Here is a 20,818-nt window from a genome sequence, read left to right as displayed (position 1 = left end):
TATTAAGGACAACGTGATGAAATTTTTGTTCAAAATTCTGGCAGAAGATGAAGGAAAAGCAAGAAATAATATCTCTTCTCCAAAGAATCATCAGACATACAGCATTTTGATTCACAAAGTATAAAGGCTCACGTTTTCACAAAGACAGACTGAAATGGGTCACTAAATGTACCCGAATAGATTAAAAAAATAATGTTTTTCCCTTGATAAATTTAGCTTTTTAAAATCTTGGACAATGACCTATCACCAGGCCTTCTCTGTACACACAGGGCCAGCTTACAGTTTTGAACTGCATATGGTTCACAAATAGCATCACAAGTGGCACACCAACACTGCTGTGTGTCCCTACCAGCCAAGCACCCAAAGTAGGGAAGCTGGAGAGTGGTTGAAACTGGTGTGGGGAAAAGGGCTGCTGACACCCAGCTGTGAGCTCTTCTCAAACACACAATTATCTTTTCAATTTCATTAACAATCTGATAGGCAGATGTGCAAGAACTGGACAAGGCATTTAAAAGGGTGCTGTACTCTAAGACTAACAGGTTACCCAATTTCCATGTACAAAAGGCATGGTAAAAGTAATCCGTGAACTAGACAAGTGAAATTAATGTCTCTCCTTGGTAAGATAGGGTATACAACAGCAGAGTCCCCACCTGTGGTAGAAGGGGCTGGAACTAGGTAATCTTTAAGGTTCTTTCCAATCCAAACTATTCTATGATTCTATAACTAAATTATTAAGTATATGGATAAATATGATTTACTGGGAAAGAGAATTACTCTGGAAAAAATCACCTTTCGATAACCTGATTATCAATGTGCTTAAAGAGTTGAACAAATGGATAGAGGGCATGCAGTGAACATAATAAATTTAAAAGCTTTTGGCAAGGATTCATATGAAAGAATAAACCAAAAGAACTAGGTTAGCACAGAGCTGGGGAGAACATCCTTTTACAAACTGAAAGGTAGAAGTTAGTTCTGGAGTCCTTTGGGGATCAGTGTTGGTACCAATTCTTGAAACAACGGAAAAGACATTCACTAATGCACTCTTCTCCAAGCATGCAGTTGACACCAAATTCTTTTGGGTAGCCCAAAGTCACAATGGCACCAAGGAATCCAAGGAGGACTCTCAGAACACACGAATGGACAAATAAGTACAGAAGGTGTAAAATGAATAACCTAAATCATGCCTACACAACACTGCATTCAATAAAAATCTTGGAGGCATTTCTGACAGTTTTCTGTATTCATCTGTTTACTGAGCAGTGAAAGCCAGAGCAGACAACAAAGTACTGGGTCTCACCAGGAAGGACACTGATGACAGGACAAAGCACATCATTTTGTCACTATGTGTAAACTTCAGCACTCTATAGAGATGTAGGTAGACTGTGTGGAGCTCTGTGCATCTCAAGGAGGACACAAGAGAAAGCACAGAGAAAAACAAAGTTATTTAAAAGACAAAGCAGCTGTCTTGTGAGGAAAGACTGGAGACTGCAAATCTTCAACATGAAGAGAAGTTGTTGGAGGAGAGCAAATATGACAGTTTACAAAAATAAAGACAATGGACAAGGAAAATGCAGAACTTGCTTGTCAAATTCAAAGCCAACAGAACTAGGAGGCACCAAGTGAAACAAATATGAGATCATCTCAAACAGATGTGAGTTTCATTGTTGCAGTTTTAGGGAGTCTGTGGGTCTGTTTTTAAACAAGTCAGTGAATTTCTGGAACCTGTGCCACCAAGTTGTGAACATAGACAGTACCAAAAATCACTTAGGGTTTGGACAAAATCACTTAGTCCATAACTCAACAAACAAGGAAACTAACATCCCTAACACGATGATTTCAGATGAAAAGAAACAGAACAGACTTGAGCAAGCTGCCATTCCACCTCCCTCAGAAAGGTGATTGGATTAAAAGAACAGCGAAGAAAAGAGTTTCTGCAAACTATCACAACAAAGTTGATTGGTTAAGCATTTTGCCATTTCATTAGTTATTCCTTTTCTTTGTAAAAGCTTTATGAGTGTACAAAGCACAAGCACAGGAATTCTGGAACAAATAAAGGTCAGGTACAAGCGAGCAGGAACATCTAAAGCTAGAGAGGTTTATTTACAGTCCTACTTCACAGAATCATAGAATAGTCTGAGTTGGAAGTGACCCAGAAGGATCATCAAGTGCAGCTCTTAAGTGAGTGGCCCATACAGGGACTGAACCAATAACCTTGGTGTTATCAGCACCCTGCCCCAAACAACTTACATCAAATAAAAGTCTACACTCACTAAAAAACCAGATGACACAGATGCCTTGAAAAGTCTCATATCACAGACAGTTTGCATAAGATAAACAACGAGTTATACACAATTAATTTAAGGAGCACCTTGTTTTGATCTAGGAGTTGGATTCCACTCAGGTACATTTTTCACTATTGCTTCCACAGCCTGGCCAGCCGCAATGCGAGTATCCCAATTCGTACTTCTTAAATACACTAACACCTTTAAGGAGAGATTAACAGGTAAAGCAGTATTTGCTTAAAAAGTAATTCCAAAAAAATCCATCAGCTGTTACGCTCTATTAAAACACAATTACTTTAATGCTATGGATTAGTACAACATTCAGTACAAAAAAGCAAAGGACAAGAAAACAAACCAAGAAATGCCCTCTCTATATGGCTCACTGCTTAGCCTAACACTTGCCAGAGCCAGGCCTTAAGACTTTATAAGATATATTTAGTCCAAACAGTTAAACTGAAGCTTGATTTCCTCCATGTACTGAACAAGGCTTGAGACACATGTTTATTTTTTGGTTGGTTGGTTTTTGCTGGCTTTTTTTCTACAAGGAAGTGTTCAAAATTAATTAACAGATCTTAAAACCCTGAAGTCATTTAACCCAAGAAGAGATACAACATGGGTCACTTGAAGCAATATATGCTCTTCTAAACTAACTTATCACTATGTCACACATCTGGAAAGACTATTTCTTTCTCTGAAAGCAGTTTGATATTCATGACTCCTTGGCCACTCTGTTGATAGCATCAATTGTGGTGAGAGCACCTGTTCAATAAGAACAGAAATGAGGTCACCGAGCCATCTCCACCTGTCAGATATGGATTATTTTTGGTGGTTTTACTAGACTTGGTCAGATTGAAGTCTCAAACTAATGGAAAACTCTACCCAATTTCCAGCCCTTTTAAAGACATTTTTGTGCTTTATCACACAAGTAATAATCTTTAAAGGCAAGAGCAGAAATCTTTATAAGGTAGTAGAGCTTCTCTTTATAGAAGAAAGCCTGAACTTACGGCAAATGCTGAATATCAATACTGAATACTAAGTGAAACTTATGTAATCATTTCAGAAGCTGACAGAACAGCACCTTTCACAGAAGCAGCCCCTAATTTTCTTCATTCTCTTACTTTTGAAAGACACAAGACCACAATGCATTTCCTCTTCCCACAGAAGCACACCCCGTTAAACTAGTTTTATTCCTACCATTAAAGTACTAGGGAAAAAATTATGCTTACTTTAGATAAGAGATTATTCAGTTCATGAGGATGCAGTTTCACTACTTCCCCAAGTTGCTGTGCAGCTGCTTTTCTTGTCACTGGCGTTGTACCGGTGTCCAGTAAAATAAAGAGACGATCAAGCCTAAATGTGATTGACAAAAACCGAAAAAGTTATGCTATTCATAGTTCAGTTGCCCATTTCTATTAATATTCCCCCACATTTTTTAGTTTACATAACTCAAAGAGATGTCTGCCTGAAGACTGTCAGTTGGTAGGGTGAATAATGTACTATTTTTTTAACAGTAAGCATAGCTGTTCTAAAAGCACATTTAATTTGGTAACAACAAAAAAAAGAGTAATTGTAAGAAATGCTATTTTTAAAAATCTACAGTTACAAGAAAAAAATTAATCGTTCTTGTCTTTGTTCTGTGATAGAACGTTTTCAATCTTGAATCATAAATATGTTGTAAGTGATCATCAAATTCTATTTGATAGAAAAAGCAGAGGGCTCAGCTGCTCCTATTGTGCATTATCACTGCTATTGACAACACAGCCTGTTATCTATAACACCAAACTCTGCTTCTCCAGGATGACAAATTTTTACTTTTCACACCTTTTCCCCCTAATTACCTGGAATACATAAAACCAAACCTCTTGTATTTACAGTTTGGAAATCATCTGATGCTTCTGCCCTTCCCATGAAATACAGAGATTTAAGCAGCAGATCTGTTTCCACAGTAACTCCGTATTTAGTGAAAGACTCCAATCATCTATTTGTAGAACAATTCATTTCTTTCTTGTTTAGTTACTGAATGAGAAATAAAGTCTGTCTCTATGTATATATTCACATAACTATTTAGATACTCAAATCTGTGACTGAAGTTACGAGTGTGCATTATTCCCTCCACTATCAGTGGCTTGATCAGAGCTCTCTAATGAGTGCCGAGTTTATGTGTCAGTTATTGGGCAGTATGAGGTTATTCTGAACATGCATCTAGAACCTGTTCACACAGTGCAATCAAAACTGCTCCTTCCAGCCTTATCATAAAAATACTCCTCCAAGAAGTGCAACAATACAAAGCCAGATGTTACCCAGCAGCAAAGCTCACCTAGACCAGCATGGCAGAATAAAGATACAGGTATCCTGAACAACCTGTCTTCATAAACACACATCTTTGCTTTGAACACACACAGCAAAGGACAAACGCCTTGTCCCTGTTAGTCTGTTACTACTAATTATATTTCATGTAAATTGCCTTTGACATTAGTTCCAGTAATTTAAAAAGAAAAAAAAAAAACCCTCTTTCCAACATCACTGGATTTTGTATTTTCTTTGGCATGCTTAAACTGCACTTAATCCTGAGTATACCTTAATATGTCACAGCACAAGAGGAATTGCAGTGCAGGGCCAAGGGAATACCAAACCCCAAATACTCTCCTAACTGGAGGTATTAGGCTAATTATTCATTAGATTTAAAAACTTCTAGCTCAAAGTATTTAAAATAATTTTAACTTTTTAGACACAATTCTTCTGCCACCCTAGAAATAATTCTCTTCCCACTACTAATAGGTGAGCTTATTGCAATTTCTGTAGATAAAACTAGAGTTTCAATTGCTATGATTTACTAGTTAGTAAATTGTTTTAAAGTCACAAAAATTAAACCCCAGATGTATTTAATCCAGCAGTTTTGTGTGATTAGACAGGCAAGGAGAAAAAAAGCCTTACAGACTCAACACTTCTGAATCCCTGATAGTGGACTAGCCATGAAGAAACATGTCAGGTATCTCATTAGTTGCCAGTATTTTTTCTTCAGTACTTTTGACAGTAATAACCCAGCCTGACCTCTAGCAGTCACTATTACGCAATACAAAACATGGTGGCTTTCAGAAGAATCACTGTTTGCTCCAACTTGCTCGCTCTCACCCCTTTCACTCTTCAGCTCTCTGTGAAGCTTCAGTGTTCCATACTCAAGTTTACCATCTAGTACCACACACTCCTTAAACTATCAAATTATCTTTTTTCATCTCAAAGTCAAGCACAATGTGTAACTTTGACCACTTCCTCAGCTAGAACTCTTCATGTGTCAAAACAGGAGGAAACCACTAAGTCAGCCTACCCGCAAAAACTCAACTTCAATTCCAGACTTAGTTAAAACACTACACCTTCATTCCTAAAAACCCACAACTCTCTAAAGCTGTGTTACCTAGAAAATACAGTTTGTTCTGTTTGGAGTTTCTTTAACCTACGGTGTGCTTGGTTTGGAATTTGTTATTTTAAATTGTGATCTGCTTAACTTACACACAAATGCAAACAAAACAACAAAAAAATCCCTTACACTTGTCTGACATCACTACAGGAAGGTTTCAGCTTTCAACTCCAGCAAAACGTATGGAAACACGATTAGCAAATACAGCCAACAACATCTGATTAACAGCAGTCCTGGTCACACTAATCATTCTCTTTTCCTCCTGCACGAGGATGTAAAATTCCCAAACTGATAATATTTTGGAGCTATTCAGATTTTCACATTGAGTGTTGGCACTGCTGCAGCAGAGTATGGCAGAGCCTGAATTCTGCATGGATTGGAAGAGTAGCACCCAAAAAGTTGTCTATGATCAGCAGTGCCAGTTGGTTTGGTTTTTAAATTAAAGTTTTCAGCCTGAGTTTCATTAAGAGTTATATAAACCCCACTAAAAATTCCAAACGAATTAGTTTTGAGTACCTGCAGTTTAAAAAGAAGTTTCGCAAGTTCTGACAAGGTTTTCATTTTCAGAATAAACTAGCAGTCTCTAAACAGGTTATTAAAGCCCAAGAGAACTAAGTGTTCTAGTAGCATGTGGTTCTCTGCCCCTCATGCTAGACAGTGCAGTAGGCAGGGCACCACGTGCCTCACATCATTCCCAGAAGTGTGAGGCAGTGCGGTAGAGTGAGACGCTCTACAATGCAGATACAATTTTTAATTATTTTATGAAATATTTCAACTTTGTCATAAAAATTGTTCTAAGCCTATAGAAGACACAAGCAAACAACAGAAACACAAGGGAATACTTCAGAGAAAAAAAACACTAAACCCAGAAAGATTTATAAAATATTATGAAAAATAATTTTAAATTACAATGAAAATTTAAATACCAATGCATGCTAAAAATTAAATGGATCTCTAAAACTACTTCTTCTGCACTTAACTGTTGTAATCAGAAATTAAAATTACAAAGTTCTTCACTTTTAATTTATAAACAATGGTTTAGATCCTTCTGTCATCTTCCAATCCCATGTCAACTACATCTCACCAACAGGACAGCAACCATACACGACTTTGATGTGAACTGATGGCGCATGAGCTCAGCACAAAGAGGTAAATCATTTCTTCCTCTCACTGCAGAAATTCCAGATTTTTCTAGTCCCTGCTGAAGTACATCAAAAAGACATGACTGAGAGCAACATTACAAAGTTCCTATGATCAGCACTCCACTCAACAATTTTTTCTTCTAAGAAACACCTTTTACACTGAGACAAAGTCCATTAGAAATGCTCCTAACACAGACATCAATGCAGGTGCTTAAGAACAGGCATCCAGTAGCACTTGAGATGCTTCACCTACAGAGGAGCCAGCACAGCTAAGTGGTGGCAACCTCCAGGCACCACAGTGATTCCATCTTCTGGTCACCAGTTTGGCACATTCAGCATTAAACCAAGTTAGACATGACCCTCACCCAGGCACAGGAGGCAAAAGCTGCAGCAAATGACCCGTTTTGTTCTTCATGCTAATCTGCAGTTCTTCGCTGCAGGCCCCCAAACAGAGGGCTGATCTCCATTTGAAGGGACAGTTGCCCCTTAAAGTCTTCATTTAAAGTGAACCTTATGGCATTCCTGTGGAAACAGGAGGACCTGGATTTGAAAGCCCTTCAGCTCCAGAGGCATTAGAAAGCTAGTAGCCGGATAGAGGTATAAACAACAGTCAAGATACAGGTATAAACAACAGTCTCTTCAAAATGGTTACCAAAGAACACATGTGCAGCTGCATTGGATAAAGATCCCAAGTGTCCCATGTAAGTGTTCCCACTGGGCTGGGGCCCCACAGGACTTCAGATGATGAAACCTCCAATCTGTTGCTTCCAGTGAGTGAAGGCTTAAAAAGCACAGTGAACTGATCACTGCTGGCCATGAAACGATCTGTTTGGACTTTACATCTCTGAGCCCCAACATGTTAAACTGTCCCAAGAGCAGTCTCTAATAGTAAACAGTAAAGGCCATCTGGTATGAACACCCTGTAACTACCTTAGCATATCCTCCAACCCATTAAAATTGTGACTGTACAAAACCTCCTTAGTGGCACAGTCCCTGGAACAGTAATGTCAAGCTCTGCCTAGAGCTCTTTGAAAAGCTGCTAGCTAGCACCCATCAGAAGGCAAGGGAATCCTCTTAGGAGTTGATATTTTCAACATCCAGAAAACTTCCTTCCAGGCACTATTTCTTAATATAGAAATAGCCCAGACACCTTGAAAACATCCCTAAATTAAACTTAGTCTTGACAAGGGTGAAATTCAGCCTAAGTTCTAATGGAGTCTGAGCTTTTCTTGTTGACCTGACAGTCCTCTGCTGTCACTTCATCATTTGGTCAAATCCCAGCTTGGTCAGCTCTAAACACTCAGTCACATGAATGGTTAAGTAATCAAATAAGCAACTTTCAAATACACAATCAGCCAGTAAGAGAAAAAAAACCCACTCAACAGAATTCAGAACAAAACCCTGAAGTGCAATGATACACAAAGAATGGATTGTGATTTTACTTCTCCTAAGCGTGTAAACAGTTATGAAGGTGGGACTGCGGACAATGAAGAAATCTAGTTTCTTACACAGCAGCTGGAACGAAACAACAGCTCCATGACTACAACAGGTCACAGTATTATACACTGCATATGGAAGCCAACCAAATGCTAAAATTAGTATAATTAATTCCATATGGATTGTATATTTCATCTGTGATCTACAACTTTATGCCATACAAGTTTTACGTGTAAACTATTACATATGGATCTACAGCTAACAACGCACCCCAAAAGGTGACCAATTACATGACAAAACCTGTGAGAAAACTGCAAGTTGAAGCAGCTGTCAGGACAGACTAATACAACACGTGTATTGGTAAGTGACAAAGTGAGCACCTCGGTGACTAATCAAATTCCATCTGCTGGAGAAGGCTGGCACTCAATCGGCACGCAATCCTGACTTTCCATTTTCACTTCAGTCCATTAGAAAAGTGTGGCTGAGAAACTGAGAACTCTATCTCGTTTGGGCAGCAGGGCACATGCTAGCTCTGCTTCCTCCCTTCCCATGACTGTATCAGCTCTCCCACAAAGATCACTCAGTCCACTGTTCTGGTCTTCAAGTTAATCTCCACCAATAACAAGGGAAGAGTTACATTATTCTTCTTCCCTTTTGAGTCTGAACTCCCATAAGCACACTGGTTATAGAACATCTATTCTCATGCTTTGGGCATAGGCCTTTAAACAGTAGTGAACACATACTTGCTCAGGTTAACTCCTGCTTTTTATGCAAGAGCAGCCATGAAGTAATAGCTTCCACAAAAGCTAAGAGCTGAATTCTTTATACAGAAAGTCTGTGATAACATTAAAAAAAAAAATCTAGAAGATATATACAGTGCACATAAGAGATTTTTGATGCAGTATTCAATTTGAAATATTACATAAGTAATGATGCCAGGCAGTGCAGCCACTTGTTCTAGGGAAGTCACAGCCCTACAATTCAAAAGCTGAGAGCAATATATGAGGCAGGCTTACTTCACAGGAGCTTTAGTCTCACAGCCTTTTGACATTCTTTATTTTAAAATAAAAACTAGGTTCCTAATCTACATATTACCAGTCATACACAAATCCAAGGGAACAAAACCACTGAAAACTCTAGAAAACAGTATTAACCTTACACAGATCAAATCAAGAATGGGTTGCAAGAGCAGCAAATTATGCTCTCTATATTTCTGCAAGGAACTGTCTTGAACATAGCCTGAAGAGGTTGTCTTTAAGATATTTCAGGGAGAACTTAAAGGATATACCAACCGGAATGAAATTGTTTACTCTTAATGCATCTTACCAGCTTCCTAGTTTCATTATACTTTAAAAGTACATTGGTTCTCCTTCATACTGCAAAGGCACTCAAAACCAGGAGAAAGGCATTAACACCTTGGTATTAGAATAACACAGAGTGCCTTTGAACACATTGAAGAAACTGGAAAGAAGTTTTATTAGATACTGAAGGACAATCATCATTTTATTACCTACTGAGACTCTACCATCCCGTGTAATCTATGAGTTGTCATGCACTTGAAAGTATTACTTCTCCTTCTGAAGTATCTCAGAAGATCACTAGTGAGCCACTGCAATTGTTCACTTGGATCACGCACTTTGTAGGAATGAAGCTGAAGCAAAACTTTTCACTTCCCTTTTTCCTTCTCAGTTCCACTATCAAAAACATTGGAATTTTTTAATTAGCTATGCAAACATTATACTACTTCATTTACACTGCTAAGACTGGTGACAGAAGCCAGGGCCTATCAAATCAGTTTGCACATTCACAGAAGGAACATCAACCCTCCTAGCCACCGATCCCCACTTCTGGAGGGCGGCAATCATTAGTCTCTTCAGCATAAAACTACCAGAGGGATGAATATATACAGTGCAAATATTCTGCACCATCTTTTGCTAGGAGGTACCTACTGTTTTGCTTTATGTCTGTTTTCTAGACCATCAACACAGAAATGTTTTACAGAAGGTCTTCAATCCATGTAATATAAAATTCAGGATTAAATAGCAGACTTTTTTTACTAATAGGGTATAACTAGTTTCAATTACTTTTAAGATTACTTTACTAATAACAAAGCTGCAAATTCTCAATCTAATTTGGAGGTATTTCAAAGCATTCCCTATGTTTGTTTGGATCTCCCTGAACAAATTAGGGTTTTGAGAAAGGTTTTCACTTGGCCAAAGAGCAGAAACTAAACTTTCCCAGGAAAATAACCACCTGATAATTTACTGTTTTGAGTATGTAAGACTACTCTAACCCTCGCTTTCAGAAAGTTGTATTGTTAAAAGAATTGTTCCAATATAGAACTGCCCCAATGAAATTATTGTTAATATTAATGCTTGGTATGCACTCCACAAGGACTGTGGGCTTTGGAGAAAGATTAATTTGAGTCAGCTTCTTCCTCACTCTCCAAACTTGTATATGCAAGAGGCATTCAACAATGAAATATTATGCAAGTCCATAAAAAAAAAGTAACCATAACGACCTAGAGGAAATGTGGAATTAGAACAGAAGCTGAACCAACTAAGCCTTTACAAAAAATAGTTATGTAGTTATATAGACAAGTACACAGACAATTACTTGTAACATGTCTGCAAGGAAAGGACCTTTGAAGTTCAGCGTTCTGAAGTAAAAGGTGAAGAAAGGTATCTTTATTTACAAAAGCAGCACTGACACTGTATCAGTGTTCCTATGGTCCAGCAGCAGAAAGGAAACTCCATTTATCAGGAGCTACTGTCTGACTTCAAAGGGCCACAGACAGGCTTTGCTCTATTAAAGATAAGCACAATGCCAAATCTACACATTATCACTTCTTACAATTATAGAAACATTGGTGTTCACTAGGAAGAGTCAAGATGTTACAGCACTCCAAAATGTGTATTCTTTTACCTAAGTTACAAGTGAAGCTGAAACAATTCTGCACCAACTCACCAGCATCACAGCACCGAAGTTCTACACCTTGTGTTCAGTTGTGTAACATTTAGATACTAAAACTATAATCTCAAGCAGTTTATAACACTATTATTAACACACCGACTTTTAATGCTTCACACTGAATCTCAGAATGAGCCATATCTAGTTTTTCTTCCAGTTCACAAAAGGTGCTAAGTAAATCTTTGTACTGCTGCTTTCCACTAAAGCAACCTTGGTAACTGAAATGGAAACCAGCTTTTAGAGCAGACACAGCCTCAGACACAGCTGAAAAGCTCTATCTTGATATTCCAGTTAGCCCCCATATCACATGTACATTAGCAAAGTTGGTTAAGCAGAATGACCAGACCAAATGTAATTAGACGACTCCTCTCCTTTACATGATGGCTTATTTTAACGTACAAAGTAATGTTGTTACAGCAATCCTTACTACTTCCACGTTCTTCTGGACAGATTCGGGGGATGAGAAAAAGCCACAACAAACATATAACAAGTTGATAAAAAATAAGAGTGAAATAAAACAAAGGAAGACTTTGTAGAAACTACCAAGCTTAAAATAAAACACCTGCTACTAGAATTCCTAAAAGGTGCATTGCTCCCATTAATTTTGATGAAGAATGGATTTCCATTATAAAAGTGCACACATTTACTTTGCTCTACAGAATTGTAAACTTATTCACACACAGCTACTGAAACAGAATTTACTTTTGTGATAGCACTTTGGGAGTACAGATACTACCAACACGTGACTTGGAGCTAATCTATCACAAGCTTAATTTGGATTTATGGTTTCCTTTCAAGTATCCTGTTAGGAAGCTTAACCTGCCCATTTCACACACACACAAAAGGAAAAAAAAAAAAAAAGGGCAAAAAAGAGCGCAGGAATTTGTGCTCAGCATTTTTTATAAAACAGCTGTGTAAGACACACCTCTGTATCTGTGAATGCTTTAAACTCTGGCACACCCCAGAGCACATGTGTGCAAGCAGATACTGCCCAACATTTTGAGGCAGAGCCAGAATACACTGATCACTTTTCCCCATTAAAGCCTATTTTAATTTGGTTACTTTACAGCTAAGGGCTCTGGAACTCAAAGACGGTTTCTCGCCAGTTTTGGGGACTCAATACCATAATTTTCTACTCCCTAGCAGTTTAACCACCCTAGCAAAGACAAGCCAACAAAACGAAGGTGCCGAATTCAGGAAGAAGCCCGAGACGCCCCAGGCAGAGCCCCTGCGGCCCGAGGAGGGGAGAGGGCACGGGAGTGACCCCGGGCCAGGAGGCAAACCCAGAGCACGCAGCCACCCCAGAGCCCAGCGGGGCGGCCGCGGCGAGGCTCCCGAAGCAAGAGGAGATGGAAAGCGGGCACCCCTCCTCCCCCCCGCACCCAGGCCACACGGAGAGCCGGGAGCGCCGGGTCGCCGCTGTCGGCCCTACTTCCCCCATTCTTCCCAGCTCCCACCGACCTGGAGACGGCCATAGCCGCCCGGAGCCGGGCCTGGCTGGCGGCGGGCGGCGGGACGGGGGGGCCGGGGCGCTGCCCGGGCCGAGGGCGCTGGGCCTCGCTCGGGCCTGGGGCGCCGCACCCGGCCTCGGCCCCACCGGCGATCCGCGGGCAGCGGCTGAGCGCGGCAGAGGCCGGCGGCGGTCGGAGTGTCGCTCCCCGAGGCGGGGCGGCGGCAGCGTGGGCGGGAGCGGCGAAGGACCCTCGGAGCGCGGGTTAAAGCCTCGATTCCCCCATCACCGGGGCGAAGCCCAATGCCTGGTTTTATATGAGCAGCCATCTTGTATTTATTCCCTTCCTCCATGAGAGCCGCTTCCTGATTGGCAAGAGCGCCCAGCCGCAGCCAATGGCGGGAGCGCTTCTAAGAGTAAGGAGGGCGGGAGCGCGCAGCGCCCGCACTGAGCAGGATCGGCCATGGAGCCCGCCGGGCCGGCTGGGGGGGCGCTGGCCTCTGCCGGGGCCTTCCATCTGCAGGGCCATGGTGGGGGTGAACTCACAGGGGAGCGCCCCAATCCCGCACCCCGAGGGGAGAAGAGGAACACACGAGTGCGGAATAAACGATTTTTCTTCCATGTCCGCTGGGTGGCGGCCCTTCTGCCGCGCCAACAGGGCAGGAGAGGGCGGTCGGTATTCACCGGACCAACGCCGCCCCCCCCCCCCCTTGCCGAGATCCGCCGCCCATGGGCCATGCCCGGTGCTGCGGCGCGAAGCCGCTGCCCGCGGGACTACAACTCCCGGCATGCCCCACGCTGTCGCCGGGCCCGGTCGGGCGGCCCCGCCGTCCTTGCGGGCCGGCCCTCTCTGGAGCCCCGCAGTGAGGGGTGGTAGTAACACACCGGCCTGGTACCGCAGAGGGGTTATGGCACTCCAGCCACGCCAGGCAGCGACGGGGCGGCTGATCCGGCCCGGTCACGGCTCCTCCGTGAGGGGCCACAGTCTTTCCCGCTCTCTGCCGTCGCGGGCGATACTGAAAGATCCCTGGAATCCAGCCCGGCAATGCCCCATGCTCCGGGCAGGCACACCAGGCTCCCGAGTGCTCGCTATCAGCTTCCATCAGATCCAGATTAAGAAATTAGCCTTCGACTAATCATTTAAATTAATGGTCCCAGACTGGTACATAAAGTTAGCTGACGTACCTACCCTTTCATGTGATAAGTTGGAAACAAAAGAATAGATTTTTCTTTTCTGTGATGGCATAAACTTGGATAAACACATGAATTTGCATAACGCTGTATGATAAAAGTTTTCCTCTGAAGCCCATTGTGCTGTGAGTGTTTCATACCCAGCCCTTCTAGAGGGAGTTCTGCTCTCCCCAGCCGTTCTAACTCTCCCCGGAGAGTTAACTCCCCGTGTATGGGCTCACTCATTCTGTCCCCACGAGCACGTATTCCAAACATTCTAATGCTGTCTTCATTATCACTGTCTTTTGACAGTTCTGTAAAGACACTGGGATTTAATGCTTCAATCTATCCTTATCCATGCAGGTCCAGCCTACACTTCAGCCTTTCATAAAGCATGCCCGGGGTGCCGCTTTCCAGCCTGTCTCTTCTCCCGTCCTTTGGTGGGAGCGCTGTGGCAACTGGAAACTGGCATTAAAGTGGCCCCAAACACTGGCAGTGTGAGCCAGCCCGAGGCCTTTGAGCACAGAGTGTGGCCAGAGCAAACCACAGACCTGTTTTTTCAGTGGTAGAGGTGGGTTTTGTCACAGTGCTACACTCAAAGACTCAGATAATGCCTTTTGCCTGTCGTGGCTCTGATGCAGTAACTACCTTTAAATAGCTCAATATGCCTTCTCTAGCTGAATACACACAAAAAGTACAGTGGGTTTAGCTGGAGGCCAAAAGCCTCTTACCAGAGTACTCCAAAAACTCCCCACACCTTCCTTTCTTGCCGTCCCATGCCCTCGTGTTTGCAGGTGCGCCTGCCTGGGTCCCTGCCCATGACCCCAGGCACATGCCTGCTCCTGTCCCGCGTGGGTACGTGTTTGACCTAGCTGTGTATGGGGAGGGAAGCAGGGAATTGGGGTAGGGAGCAGCAAGGAGCAGACTGAGGGCGGAGATGTTTCTCTTGTATGTTTGATGCTGTTGACATGGATGTATAGCAAACATCCCTGATCATATTTCCGTGTTTGTTTAGCCAGGAATCAGCAGTCATCCTGTCCTGCTGTGAGCATTATTGAAATGATCCTCAGGTGATATTTCCAATTCTAACATCCTGTTTCCTCTTAGGTCCCTTAAAAACAGTTTTAGTAGTAGTCAAGGCAGAGGGCACATCAGACATGCAATAAAATTGGTTTTGAACAGTTCCTATCTAACAAAAATAAGTGCAGGGAAAATATTGGTGGTGGGTCATATGCACTGAGTACTTGCTAAAATACGATAAACTGCACTTCCAGCAAAACAATCTGCAAAAGATAGAAAGAATGATGTTAGAGCAGGCATTCTGGACTCACAATTCATTCAAGTATCCCACCATATATATTTGTATTTTGATATGACATTTATGTAAAGCATATCATTACTTAACTATTCACTTGTATCTTCTGCTCAATCCTTTTCCTACACCCTAGGAAAACTAATTCTTTCTCCATGCATCTGTTCAGCAGCTCTGTAAGTCACACCAAATTTGTTTGGTTTTTTTTTTTGACCTATTTTTCAAGGACTACCTATATATCTTCTTCCTTCTTCTTCTGTTAAAAGAATCCCCCCTGAAAATCTGTTGTATGCTAGTCTATTCTTTTCAACCTGCTCCTAAATTAAATAAAACTCAGTAATTTCACTCCTTTGGTATGTTTTAATCAGTACTTCTTGCATCTATCCCGACTCTTTTGATTTCTTCCTCCTGCCAACTGTGTTCACCTGTGAACTCTTATTGCTTGGGCTGCAGATTCACAGCCACAGCAGCTCAGGTACGTGCCCTGTTGGCTGCCAGAGCCCAGGCAAAAAGTGCTGCAGCCTCCAAGTGCTCCAGCTGTGCAAATAGCAGATGACAGAGGCGCTGTTTTTCAGGTGGAATCCCTCCTGATGACACCTGACATAACATAATCTTTTACATGTTCTGGACTTTTAAAAGACTAACTTTCAGTTAGTTTTTTGTGTCCTGAAGGTTTGTAGATTTGTACTGCTCAGGATCACACCAGCCTCTCTGTAGTGGTCGGTGTGACATTTGCCGCCTTCTAGGCTGATAAAGATTATTTTTATAATAGCTTGCACGTATTTTAGCATCTATGCTATTTGATTTCCAAATTCCCTTGGAAATCTTGTCTGAAGACAAGCTAGTCTTAGAAGCTTCCCCCTGCTTAACAGTTTGCTTAGACGGCTTCTCTGCTGGTGTCTTAATGACTATCATTGTTTTGATAATCTGGGGAAAATTTTCTCTGAGACAGATTTATGCAGTATGAACTTATGCAGCTAAACCGTGCAGTTTCTTTGCGATGTGTATTTCTTAATGCTTTCTGTTCTGAGGTCTGCAAAGTAACTAGATATCTTGTAGACTATTTCTAACATTTAAACTTTAAAATTCTTATTTGTTTTTATATATTTAACTGTTCCTTCTTCAAGTATTATTTAATCTTCCGTATTTTTATTTGACATTTTATCTCTGTAGGTTAGGCCCCTCTTAACTAGAGGTGTTCTTAAAATCAGAGTTCTGCTTGCTGAAGGATTATTTTTCTTGAATAATCTCATTTCTTGCTAACTGTCTCTTGCTATGCTGCTTGATTTTTATTTAAAGGTGTATTTATTTTTAATCGTCTTCACTAGTTTCCATGCCAACTCTCAGGGCTTTTAATTGTCTCATTTTTACTCCAAGGAGGTTTTTTAGTAGCTGCAAAACCACCTCAAAAGCCTCTTAATAAAAAGTCAACTTGTTCAGGGCCTTCCTTTTAAGTTCTTCACAGTAAGTGCTGGTGGCTGGAGGCTGGATGCTGACTGATACCTCTCGTAGTTTAAAAACACCCTAGAGGTACCAATGAAGTGCTGGATTCTGAGAGACAAACCAGGGCAAAGCATTGCCACCCACAACATGCAGGAGCAATATTTCTGAAAAATGTCTGATGGACTTCAATTTCTCAACATCAAACAGGATTGCAATAACCACTAGGTAGTGAAAATCACCAACATCTGGAAGATTCTCAATGTCACCAGAGCTGTGTAATCATCTCATTAGATTTCATTACCTCTGAACATATTTAACATTGTCAATTTGAGACAATTTCCTGAATGAGAGGCTCATGATATGACAAATAGAGAGGGAAAACTTGTGATTCTCTTCTTGTGATTTTCTGCTTTCAGGGATTTTATCTCATGAGAGGGCACAGACATGTTCAGAAGTGTTGCTTCTTGCCCATCTCCATTTTAAGTAGATATTCTGGACAACTGATCAATCTTCTTGTACAAGGTTGAACAACCACCTTGTTTCTGTTAGCCGTGGACTCTAATTTCTTCAGCATTTAGTTCCATGATCCTGAACTTCCCATTTTCTAACTCAGTTCTACTTTCCACCCTATCTTCTAACACATGAAGACATAAATTACTGATATCCTCTGGAAACCTTTTATGTACAAAAACTCTAAGTCTCTTAGTTTTGTCTAGCAGTTATCCATGCTATCCTAAGTTAAATAAATATTTTAGAGTTTGGGTAGTTTATTGTCCCTGTGGCATTTTTAGGAAATGGTATTATCTATCCATTTCATACAGTTAGTCTTTTTCCTCAAAAAAAATGTTATGTTTACATTTAAAGCCTCCCTCTTTTGACCTTTCTGTGCATGGAACTACACCACTTTCTATGTCAAGAAAGTAGCTAAAGTAAATTTACATTCAGTAAATAAACTTAATACTGAAGTATTGAGGGATTAACAGTAATAACTTCCATGGACTGTTGCATCTTTATACCTGCTCTCTCACTGACATTTAGGATAGCAGAAATCTCAATTTATACACAGAGGGAAAAAAAAATATATATGTTTATAATGCACATATACCTACATTTATACATAGATATACATACATATATATAAATGAACTTAGCATTTCATATCCAGAAAGAAAACTGAAGGGGAGAAAAGCTCATGTCAAGTATATAATTGGGCTTGTTGGGATCAAGGTAACAGACACAAATGAGCCAATCAGAATCAAAGAGACAGGGAAATAATGAGGTCAGACTCTTCCTATAAGTCTGCAGGTCTTTTTACATAGGTCTGTGGAAAAATGCAACATGAAAATAACATCAGAGAAACAACTAGAGACCTTTTACTAAGTTTTTTTATTATCTAAAGTTGTGTCGTTTCAAGGGCTTTTTTCTTTATTTAATTTCAGTAGTCTGATTGTTCTTTATTTTTTCATGACCTAATGCAAGAGGGACCTAATGCAGTTACAAAAAAAAAAAAAAAAAAAAATAAAAAAGTGCATATAATTCCAGTATGCACAAACTGAATACAAAGAGCATAAATAGAAAAGCACCTCTGTCATCAGGGACATAAGGATTCAGAAACACACTATAATGCTGAATAAACAAGGCCAGAGGTTTCACATCTAGTCCAGCTCTTTCCAAAAGCTGTTGCTTTTCAAAGATAAAAAAGAAAGCTAATCTGTGGTCATCATCACAAGTTCTGCAGCAGTTAATGAGTTTAAATTTGATTTAAAAACAAGTCTGGTGCATGTACCCTTTGCTCTCTATATATTTTAACTCCTATATTTAAGTGATAGAAAACAAAAACTTTTTTACTTAATTTGCAAATATGATTTCTCAGAACATATTTTAGGCCTATGAAAGATTTCCAGCGTGTAGTGTGAACATCAGAATTCACCATTTGCTGCATACCAGAATTGCTATTGAATATCTACAACATGATGTTGATACCAGGATGTGATGGTCCCATTTTTCATCTGAAGTGTGCAGACAAGGATCAATCAGCTCTAGCATTTGGGTATACCATTTATATTTTTTTTAGAATTTGCTTTGTGCATCTCAAAGATGGACTGGGATTAACAGGTATTAGCAATAGTTTGAATTCTGTTTACTTCTCCTAAAAGAGTTAATTTTGTTTTATGGACTTTTGTTTGGTAGTATAACCCTTGAAAATAAAAATTTCTTTCTGTTTATGTTAGAAGAGGTCCTTTGAAAAACTACATGGGGAACATCCTCATCTGTAACAACTTTATCAGGTTTATCTGTGTTGAGGGGTTCTTTCATCTTCCTTTGTGGAACATTCAGTCCTGAGTGTTCCTCATAAAGGAATAAATGTCTCCTGCTTTGAGTATGACTTTGTATTGACTTGCTTGCTGTACTTCTTACAGAGTTACTTCAGATTTGTTTGTTACACTTTAACTAATTTATGACTGTAAGTTTTGTGTGATGGGTACAGAAATAGCAACATTATAGTGTGTTTTGATGCTGTCCTGAAACTGTGAGGTAAGACAGGTATGTACCTGGAAAAGACAAATTGAATTTTATTCTTGGATTCCTCAAATGATGGGATTCCTGATACCTAGTAAAAACTGAGCTTGTTTTCAATGTGGAATAGGTTTGTGGAGTAGTTTCTTCCTTGATTGTCTGAAATTCTCGTTGGATTCTACAGGGAATATCTTCAGGATATTATACTACACATAGACTAGATTTAAAGCTTAGAGAGAAGGCTTAATTACTTTTAAGATCCCACACCACTTCTCTGTAGGATTAGAAGTCTGAGTGCTCCTGTATTTTTTTGGTAACTGTTATTTACATCAGTTCACACAGAGCCACAAGCACAGCTTAGAAGATCCAGATAAGAAGTTGCCAGGAACTCCTCCTCCAGCATGTGCCCGCCTTTTATACCCAGTAATCTTTCACCAGCTTTTTAAACATGCACCTTTTGCACATTTCTTCCCTTACACTTGGTCTCTCTCCCCCTGACACTTGATTTTCATTGTCCCTCCTCAATTTTTCTTTTTAAAAACATTTCTTTTTTAAAAGAAATTTCTGTTTTAAACATTTTCTTTTTAAAACATTTTTTTTTCTGTCCTTCCCCTGCAACCCCTGCATTGTCTTCTCATCTCAGGAGGACAAAGAATCAAGTTGCTTCCTCACCTGGTTCCTTTTTGTCATCTGTTTTTCTGGCTCCCCACGAGAGGAAGAAAGGGAGTTGCTGGTTTGGTAACTGCTGTCCACTGGAACCAGTAAGGCACAGTCTGGTGACAACTGGAGCAAGCAAGAGTCAGCCTGGAGAGGAAACAACCTCTAGTGGTTGGTGACAGCATGGAAGCTTTTTGCTCTTATTGTTTGCACACACATTTCAAATAAACTGCTCTTCACAGTGGCCAAAGATTCATATGCTAAACTCCAGACAGGGAAAACCTTCCTTCTTTTCTCAGCACTGAGCAGGTTCTTAGGCCACAAATGACCTTTGGGTACCTGCATTTCTGGATTTTAAGAAAGAATTGATCTTCTTTGAGAAGATGCTGCTCAGGTCACTGAACTGCTGGTCCTGGCACACTGGTTGTAGTAGCAGACCCCAAATTTGAGAGGCAATACAGCACTGACCATTTTTGCACATGCAAAGAGAAAGCCTGCAGCTTGCTAGCAGTTACTCCAGAGGGAAATGAACAGGGAAGGATCCAAATTACACTTGAGTCTCCTTGTAGGTCATTTACCTTTTGACTCAGCTGAAAGAAAAACCAGTCAGATGCAAACCTTTCTAGTCCTTTTATAGGTAACTTCTTCACACAGAAAACTAAATGCTGCACATTGCAGATTTCTACATGTAACTTTCGTTGTATCCTTGTGTTCTGGTTTTCTGTTGGAGCAGACCTCTTCCCAAGTCATTCTTGGGAATCAGCCTTCTGCACAAAGCTCATGTGAACTTTCAGTGTTTCCCAGGAATCTCCTGAACACTTCCTAACTCAGGATGATCACGGCTCAGGGCAAGCTGGCACGAAGACTTCACTTTCTGATAAAAACCCAATGAAAACATGACTTCAGGACAGCAACAGAAAATAAGTTTTCTGAGAGTTGAATTCAACAGTTATATGTTACAACTTCATTAAATAATTTTGTGCTCAGTCTGGATTTTCTGTATTCTTGTGTTTTTCTTCAAAA

General features: G+C 40.6%; 1 protein-coding gene across 1 annotated transcript in view; it reads right to left on the bottom strand.

Moving 5' to 3' along the window:
- The window catches only part of BTAF1 (B-TFIID TATA-box binding protein associated factor 1), a 41,669-nt gene extending 28,648 nt beyond the window's left edge, over positions 1-13,021 (bottom strand). The window contains exons 1-3 of the mRNA XM_066191170.1: positions 12,708-13,021; positions 3,509-3,632; positions 2,369-2,483 (exon numbers count right to left, since the gene is read on the bottom strand). Coding sequence (XP_066047267.1) covers positions 2,369-2,483; positions 3,509-3,632; positions 12,708-12,721 — 253 coding nt within the window. The 5' untranslated portion in view covers positions 12,722-13,021. The remainder of the gene's footprint in view (positions 1-2,368; positions 2,484-3,508; positions 3,633-12,707) is intronic.
- Between the last annotated feature and the right edge of the window lie 7,797 nt (positions 13,022-20,818).

This window comes from Chamaea fasciata, unplaced genomic scaffold (assembly GCF_029207755.1).
Source record: "Chamaea fasciata isolate MVZ Bird 193981 ecotype frontalis unplaced genomic scaffold, bChaFas1.0.hap1 SCAF_9, whole genome shotgun sequence".
In the NCBI taxonomy this organism is placed as follows: domain Eukaryota; kingdom Metazoa; phylum Chordata; class Aves; order Passeriformes; family Sylviidae; genus Chamaea; species Chamaea fasciata.
The sequence above is the reverse complement of the archived record's forward strand: the minus strand, read 5'-3'. Positions and strand labels throughout refer to the sequence as shown.